This window comes from Poecilia latipinna, unplaced genomic scaffold (genome assembly GCF_001443285.1).
Source record: "Poecilia latipinna isolate Pla-1442-1.1 unplaced genomic scaffold, P_latipinna-1.0 Scaffold614, whole genome shotgun sequence".
NCBI lineage: Eukaryota > Metazoa > Chordata > Actinopteri > Cyprinodontiformes > Poeciliidae > Poecilia > Poecilia latipinna.
This window is the reverse complement of record NW_015113230.1, coordinates 124,858-133,908: the sequence shown is the minus strand read 5'-3', so window position 1 is coordinate 133,908 and position 9,051 is coordinate 124,858. Positions and strand designations below refer to the sequence as shown.

The 9,051-nt window shown below is 37.8% G+C and overlaps 1 protein-coding gene across 1 annotated transcript in view; it reads right to left on the bottom strand.

Annotated features, from left to right (window-relative positions):
- LOC106953929 (HHIP-like protein 1) overlaps positions 1-3,820 on the bottom strand; it is a 24,453-nt gene extending 20,633 nt beyond the window's left edge. The window contains exons 1-3 of the mRNA XM_015043067.1: positions 3,415-3,820; positions 3,020-3,250; positions 1,304-1,713 (exon numbers count right to left, since the gene is read on the bottom strand). Coding sequence (XP_014898553.1) covers positions 1,304-1,615 — 312 coding nt within the window. The 5' untranslated portion in view covers positions 1,616-1,713; positions 3,020-3,250; positions 3,415-3,820. The remainder of the gene's footprint in view (positions 1-1,303; positions 1,714-3,019; positions 3,251-3,414) is intronic.
- Between the last annotated feature and the right edge of the window lie 5,231 nt (positions 3,821-9,051).

The following is a 9,051-nucleotide window of genomic DNA, read 5'->3' as shown; positions in this document are numbered from 1 at the left end:
TTTTTTTTTCAAAACCCCAAAGGGGTTTTTTTTACCAAACCCTCAAAAAAAAAAAAAAAAAAAAAAAAAAAAAAAAAAAATGAACCCGTATTTAAAGCAAAACTATGACCAGCTTATTTTGAGCTGGTCATAGTCAACTCATTTCCTCTTAGCATTCCTCCAATGAAAGTTTTATAACCTAACTTAAAATAAAATCACTTCTTAGCCTTATAAATTTACACTGCTCAGTGGCAAGCCAACACTAAAACCTTACTAACAGGAGTAAACTCATAGACACTTTGCAGCACTGTCATTACACACACAACCCAGCCTGCCCTGCATGGAAAAAACTACTGTGGGCTATAATTTCCACAGCGGTAGAACCTATATTTTAGGATTTGGTGATTTGTCACTGCTTTTACATAGAATACGCTTTGCTGAACTTCAAGAGAGACGTGTATTTAGTATTTTCATAGCATTGTGGTATCTCCTCCATCCCCCCACCCCAAAAAAAAAAAAATGAAAACGTAAACCATTTTGTTTATGTTACTCATGATATTTAACAAAAATATATTAGCTTGCTCAGTTTATCTGTAAAGGCTACAGCAAATTGGTGCCGCACCTATCACTCAATTTCCACACAAAGGCTGCACGTAGCTAGCATCTGGGCTGCAAAGTCAGCACGTAATTATGTAATCAGCGAGGGGAGTGAGCTTCAAGGCTCGTTCCAGTGACGGGGATTCTGGGCTTTAGTGCCAGGATGTGTTTAAGATTAGGGAAAGTAAAACATACGGAAATAGAAATGGTTAGTGGATGAAATAATTTTCCAAACAAAGACTGCAGCAGACGCAGGATTATCACACTAACTTCTAAACTTAGAAATACATTTCAAGCTGTAAGTGTGAGTCATAACTGTAATGAAAAAAAATGCAAGTAAAAATAAGTGCTGGAGGCGGTTGTTGAACTTGGTTTGTGATGTTTTCAATGTGTTTTTTTTTTTTTTTTAGGTTTTAATTTATTTCCCAGACAATTTTTTTTTCACTTTTTCAAGAAAATGAAAATAAAACAAATGAGCGCCTTAGAGCAGATGTTCCTAAATTATGCTAGGCAGAATGTTTTGGAAGCATGAGAAGTGAGTGGGGATAGCGTGTAAAAGGTCAAGAACTCGTTTTGGTTTTCCCCTTTGATGGCGTTTCTGCATTTAAGCAAAAATCACAAATATGTAGAACACAACAACCTCAGACATACAAAAGAATCGCATACAAAATGATCATTAAGACATGTCAAATAATTGCAAAGATGCATAAAGATATTATCCTCTTACCTGGCAGAGGATGCTGCGTATGTATTTACCACATTTTGCTGAACCCAAAGTGTTAAAATTTTCCATAATTAAGTCATACTTCCTTGATATCTCTTCATCCTTCTGCAAATCGCAGCATCCAAACTTTGTATAATCTGTGCAGAAGACTAATGGCTGCTGAGGCCCAAATGGAGGTTTGTAATCCAAGCATTGTGGGTGACAGCTGCCCCTCCAGACCTGGAGGAGCAGCATCAGGGTGAGGAGCAGATATGCAGGGAAACCTGTGCGCTGCAAGTTCTTCTGATGGACCAAATCATTGGAATATAGAGTCATGCTGCCACTCTGTTCAGGATCGTCTTTCCCTTCACCCAGAAAGTAAATAAATAACCAAAGCAGCTTTGATGTGAAAATACACCAGTCTCCAACAGGATCTATGGAACACAAATGAGACAGTTAAAGTTTTTGGTTAGTTATTTAGTGGATCTCAATGTAGAACCTCCATAGTCGGTGACTGTATAATCTTATGAATGAATGTTTTAATGAATGATGGGTCTGATTCTATTAGCTTTGAATTAAAGGAGGCTGATATTTGATATTTTGTTATCCAAGGGGAAACCTGGACATTTGTGATTTGATGCAGATGATAAAAGTTAGTTTATCCTAGTTTGGTGGACAAGTTGGCCATCAGACAAAACTGGCTGATCATGATTTTTTTTTTTTTTTTTTTAAGAGAAAAAAAGCGTTTAATGTGACCCTAAGTCATGAAATAATATCTACCAGCTGCTCCCACGTAAGAGAATTGCCTGATCTATAACATCAAAAAAAAAGATCTGACAAAACTAAAAACATTAAAAAAAAAAAAAACAGAAAATGTTGTCCAAAAAAATTCAAGAACAGCAAAACCAAAGTCACTGAATCAGTGACAAAGACTTTTCTAAAACTTTCACTGAGATTAACCACACCAAAAGCCTTTAACCCCAAATGGTGGAAAATGGAATAGAGATTAACTTTCACTCCAGTGGCCAGTTTACCAATATCACTCCACAATCACTCCAACGACCCATATGGGAGGAGAACCCAGGACAGCATCAGTTTGTATCCCTTAGATCAAGAGTACAAATGTTGCACACCAGCACGTTTACCCCCAAATAACTTTAAAAAATCTAAATAAAGTAGCCTAATTAGTGGCTTAGTCAAAGACCAGAGCTAAGTTTCACTAAGGTTACACACTGGGACCTTAAACAGAGTGCTCATTCTCCTAAAACCTCCTGATTTCGCAAAGTGGGATGGACAATCTTCTGACAGGGATGTGACTGACCCATAGCCAGTCATCATAAACAACTGATGGTAGCTGTTGCATCAAAAGATGGTAAAGTCATTTTTAGGGGGTAATAACCTTTTCACAAAAGATCAAGTTGGATCATAAACTCACTATTTTCCTGTAACAAATTAAGTCATCATTTGAACTTCCAGTTTTAATATAACCCAGTTTACTTTGTCTGATGCACAACTTGTTTTACTGATATGAAACTTTTAAGAGTGTTTGCATATCACAGTGTTTCACCTTTTATTTTAGCAGTCTTTACTAGCAAAAACATTAAAGATGAGAAACTAACCAAACCAGTTCAGTTCAAGATTACAGACATTTACTGAATTTCAAATATTGCATGCAAAATTATTATTATTCATTTGACACATAAACAAAATTTTAACAGTTCATATGATGTGTGAACTTACATAGCTGGTTTCTAGAAGCATGAAAGTGTGAAAACACACTAGCCCAGCATCATAGCTGTCTGCAAGGGAACCTCAGAGTGCACACAATGGGTTACATCATCGACTCACAAAACTCATGCAGTTTCCCAATTTCATGTGCAAATGTCATAGAATATGTTCAGCTTGACTCAGATCCAGTGGACTCTTATTGTCATAGAGGTTTTTGTGCTTCAGTCCAGACAGCAACGACACCTGTGGATCACAACACAAATCATGCAGTAGCTGAATTCAAGAGTGCATCGCATCTCAGTCAGTTCTCACACACTTAAACCACAGCATAACACTGAATCTTTAAAAAAAATAAATAAATAAAGGATACAAAACTTCAAGGAAGGCTTTTCAAAATAGAGTTTCACCTTCGTCCAAGGTTTCAGAAAAATATTTACTCCCAGAACGAGGTCACCTTGAGACTCTCCCTATGTTTGCTCTGGACGCTCTCACTTGCTGCTGCAGTGAGTGAAAGCCATGCACGGGGAGAGACAGCAGAAAAAGTGTGAGAGAGGTTCTTTCATTTCCACATGGAGCCACGCTGCAGCCTTGGCTGAAAGCCTTCCCACTATGCGTCCTCACTCCTCCTCTTCCTCCTCCTTTCTCTCTCTCCGTTGGCTTTCTAGCTCCCCTCACAAAGACATTCCTTCCCGTCGCATGTGGCACGTATAGCCCTGGAGTTGCAACTTTTCATCTTTCCTCCCTCTGAGCTCCCCCTCACAACCTTCTGCATTCCCACACCTCCTCTCTGTCTGCGCCGCCTCCAGACAGACTCACGCCGCTGTATGTTTGTGTGTATTTATGTATGCGTGCGTGCGTGTGTGTGTGTGTGTGTGTGTGTGTGTGAGAGAGAGCACTGCTCTGTGTGTATGCGTGTGGTCAGATGAATCAGGACGTGTGCTGGAAGTGAAGTCCAATGGATTCTCCAGGCACAATTCCAAACCTGAATCTTATTTTAAAGAGCCCAGCTAGCCAACGTTTGCATCCAGAGCTATATTAGCTATATTTGCGCTCCATCTGCATCGCCCTCTTGCTCCAGTAATGAAAAACGTCTAACAGTATCAAAACAAAATGTAAAGACAGTTAAGTATTTTGAATTGATTTATTTTTTTCTTTAGATATTCTGATTTTGGGAACTATTGTCTGGCTTGTCTTGGAGCAGACACAAAACACTTGCAAGTAACTTTATGGAAGTGGATCAGTATAGAAGACAATAAATGGCCATTTTTGCAGCAGAAGTAAGTAACTTTGCAGGCTGAAACACACAAGGACACATTAATAGCAGCAAGCTTTTGAGGGATTTAACCCACTTGAAATGTTGAAAAAAAAAAACAGCTTCTAATTTGTAAAAAAAAAAAAAAAAAAAAAATCAAAGAGCCTGATCACAATAAGCAGCTGGAGAAAGTGATCAAATCATGAGCCAAATATTAGCAAAAATAAAACATTGGAGAACTCCTGGATTTTGACAGAGTTATAATAAAGAAGAGTGTTGTAGAATATTTAAAGTGCTTTTTTTTATTTCTTGTACGCATGCACTGTGTCATATTCAATAACAAATAAAGGTTAAGTTTAAATTTTTAAATGTGCTAACTTGTGTGGAGGTTGTATTTTTCCCAGACATACAGATGCCAAAATTCAAACAAACATCCCCACATCTACAAGTATGTCTCTCCTACCCACCCAGACACACACATACACACACACACACACGCACACACACACACACACACACACACACACACACACACATAAACGCATTAACAAAACATTACATGGATCCACTCTGAAAGCTTTTAGGCTCTTGATTTATGTGACATAAAAGGCTTCCTTCTTCATTGTTTCATTTATTCATGAAATTTAAAACATTGCATCATTAGGGGAATGAATTAAAAAAGTTAATCAAATCAGTTTTCTCCAAAAGTAAATATTCATGTGAACATCACCTTTTGATTTTCTTGAGGTTGATGAACTGATGCAGTCTAATGAGATGTTCATGAGACGGATCAGCATTGTGTCTGGCATTAGGGCTTTTGTGTAAGTATAAATATTACACTACCATCTGTTGCTCAGTATTTCAGGTCAAGGAGTGTCTGCTGTCTGGCTGGTTACCAGGCATCTTTCTCACTCAGAACCGACAGGAACAAAACATCATGTGCAGTGTTGCACTCTTTATTATGTCACGTCAGTCAAAATGAATTATCCTTATGCGTGCCTAATAGTATTTCCCTCTAAAACTAATCATTCTCATTTCCTTGCTTGAGCAATTTGCAAACAAAAATGTTGAACTAGTTGTCAAAATGTAAGAAATATATTCATTTCTTAATCATTCCTTCCTGAAAAAATGTCTCCCAGATTGAACAATTTCTATCAGGTGAGCCTCAGCTTTCACTGACGATGCTGTTTACTGCTGAGCACAACTTCAGCCGAAGAGAGTTTCTTATGTATGTACCAAAAATAAAACTATGTACTTTACTTTTGCACAATTCTTTACCAGGTTAGATTTAGGGTTAAGAAGGTTTGCAAGAGTCATCACCCAAGAGGAAAAGTAAAACAAAAATCAAAGCTTGCATATTGCATGCTGAAAATATGAAAGCAAAGACAATGCAAGAAAAGACAAGCACCTGATAATTATAGTAAATTTCAGTCTTCTGAAATGAAACTTAATATGTATTTTGCTGCAAAGTGCACCAATAGAAGTGTGAAGTGTGACCTTTTATTGGGATAAATTTAGTCGTGATGACATGACGTGGAACTGGATTAGGTTTTGGGGGTGTGACGTTCAAACATGGCTCTGCAGGTTTTCTGGGATAAATACACAGCTTAGAGAATGAGATTATGTTTTTTTTTTTTTTTTTGGATTAAATGGCCAAAAACCATTCCTGTACCACAGCGCTTCATGTCTGCCCTGGATTACCGTGATCATTCCTTCATCCGATACTCCTTGTAGGAAGCGTAACAGAGTTCCAGCACTTGCATGGAAATAAATCTCGCAGATTTTTAGTTAATTTTAAATGAGCTAAAGTGAGCCCATTCGAACATCTGCTGCTGTTCAGTTTGAATTTTCAGAAATCCTAGGTCTTTTCTGAAACTGTAAATAGTTTACATCTGCAGACTTGATTAGAGCTTTGGCAGGAAGCATGAAAGTATCTTCTGCAGACAGCATTTAAACTTGGCTTTTAAAGTGTGCTAATCTTTAGAATGAGTAAGGGTGAGTCATTCTTTACTGGAAAGACAACCACACACACACACACACACACACACACACACACACGCACACACACACACACACACACACGCACACACACACACACACACACACACACACACACGCAGACACACATGTTTGTCTGTCTATCTTTGCAGGGACTTTCCATTGACTTCCATTCATTTCTACAGCCTGACCATAATCATCACATACGCTTACCCTAACCAAAACTCAATTCATTGCATCAAATACATGACACCCTCACCCACACACACATGTAGTATGTCTTTCTATCTTCTTCGCATTGACTTCCATTCATTTTTCATTTATTTCTGTAGCCTAACCCTCACCTTTACCCTATATCAAACCATTACCAGTCAATCCCAAATTCAATTCACACCTTCGTCCTAATCCTAAAACATAAACCAAAAACTGCACTTCTTCTTACGGGTTTGACCATTGTGCTCCATAAAAAGCAGTGGGTGTTCACAATGTAAGTATCTGTCAGAAAAATGGTCCTTACAAGGTAGGAAACGCACACATCTGTGTGTGACCGTCACTAAATGCATTTTGTCTCAGTCTTCTTTTCTTGAGTGAATTCACAAATTCCCTTTTTCTGACTCATCCTGAGAAAGATCAGAAACTCGCAACAATGATCATTCATGCCGTTTAAGCCTTTTATATTGCACATTGTTTAATATGTGTTTAAAGCATGTTGTGTTTAAAGTGATTATGTTTGTTTTTTTAAAGTCATCCACAGTTGAAGAGAGTTATTTCTGTAATTGGCACATTGACAACTCATATTACCAGTGAAGCATGACCTACCGCGGCCACAAGGGGGGGCCCCAAGAGCAATTTTTTTTTTTTTTTTTTTGCTGCATAAAAAAAGAAAAATATTTCTACACAATCAAATATGTATTATTGTTAAAATAAATCCCACATTTATAGTAAAATTGTGTGTTTTTGTTGTTAATATAATCACATAGAAATCATTGCTTGAAAAAAATAAATATTTTCCACTTACTGGGCCCTGAATGGCCCGCTAAGAACCTGCTTAGTTTGCTAATGCCTTGTACCGGCCCTGTTGGTGAATGAAATGATTATCTACATTAAATTACATCCATGTATTAAAAAATCTTATTCAGGCTGAGCTATAGTTGCGTCCGTTTACCAAGAAGTTGACACGAACATGACACATATGAGCCTTCAGAGAGGGATTGTGAAAATGCCAGTGTTCGGTGATTTGCTCTGAAAGAGCACCTTCCAAATAGCCCAGCTTGAGTGAACGGTGGCGCGTGCGATCCGTACTTGACCAGACACTGAGGCAGTGTTTGAGGCCGGGCCACGTCCCCTCGGACCCGACTCAATGCGTCAACTATAAACGTAGCTTCAATCTTCTGATACAGGAGATAAATCAGACATGAAATCTCTAAAGTAATGTCTGTGTGTGTTTGTTTGGGCATTAGTGCTCAGGAATGTGTTTTGTTTGTGTGTTTGAATGACCCATTTGTCTGTGTGTTTGAGGATCCTTCATTCCCCCAAAGACAATCATGCCTGGCAGAACTCCAGATGGAGTGTCTGAGAGCCTGAAGTGTTAACACACACATGAATACACATTTATTACACCCACAGAGAAGTCATGTGAATTCAGACTGGCCACTTATTGCATAACTCAAAAAATGTGAGCCCCATTCACACAAGGTAATGAGCATTTCATTTAAAGCCCACTGCAACATTTCCGTAAAGATCTTCACCTGAAATACATTATTTTTACTATTTCTGTGGAGACTTGAGGGGTAGTGACACTATGCGGTCGATGTGGCTTTGGCTCAGAGAAAAGATAAGATTTTGTTAATGAGTCGGTCAATAAATGGATCCTTGACCTCTCTGACCCACACTTCAAAGTCTAATTCAGCAACATTTCCAGCCCCACGGTGACCCCAGAGTCTTTCGCTGTCAATTTAACCTTTAAGATAAAATCATAAACTGATAAGATAAAATCATAAACTTAATGAGTAGGACTGATTAAAAGTGACAAAGAAAAGTAGACAGAAGTCTCCATATTTTGATTACATTGATATCCACTTTACATGTCGGTGAGTTGGACTAAACCAAACAGAATATATTAGCTTTTTTAAAACATACCTCTTTGTACAGTGCACCATCTCCATTAAACATTTCATCACACTGCTTTTGTCAGTTATTAAAATATGTAAGATTATAAATTATCATTCTCAGAATATTTCTGCTGCAGAATCCTTTTATTCGTTTTTTCCCCAAGTAAATACACTGATTTAAAAATCTCCTACTGTGCATTTAAGAAATTCAAAGTGACTCATTTTGTGTTTTTTATGTGAGATGTCCTGTGGTTGGTTCATGATGAATTTTCTTTTTTATATAATGGAGCAGTGGTCATAATGATTATATAATCACACTCCTATTCGATATTTGGGTGACATTAGAATTAAACCCTGTCATTTCACATCTTTGAAATTATTCACTGTTAATCAATCCTTTTAAACTGTCCGGGGACGAGGAAACGGCCAGTTACACAACTCTTTGTTAATGTAGTCATGATTCGTGATAATAACTCACTATGCTGTCAGCTGCAATTTCCTTGACTCAAGTTGTATTCTGACTTCTCTTCAGGAAGCAGGAGTAGGAATTTCATTTTATTCTTTTTTTTTTTTTTTTTTTCAGATGGTGAGTGAAAAATTTCCCTTGCCTGACAAATCACTTTTTAACAATCACTGGAAACTACAGAAACTAACTGTACCTGCAGCTGCAAAATGGGGTTAGG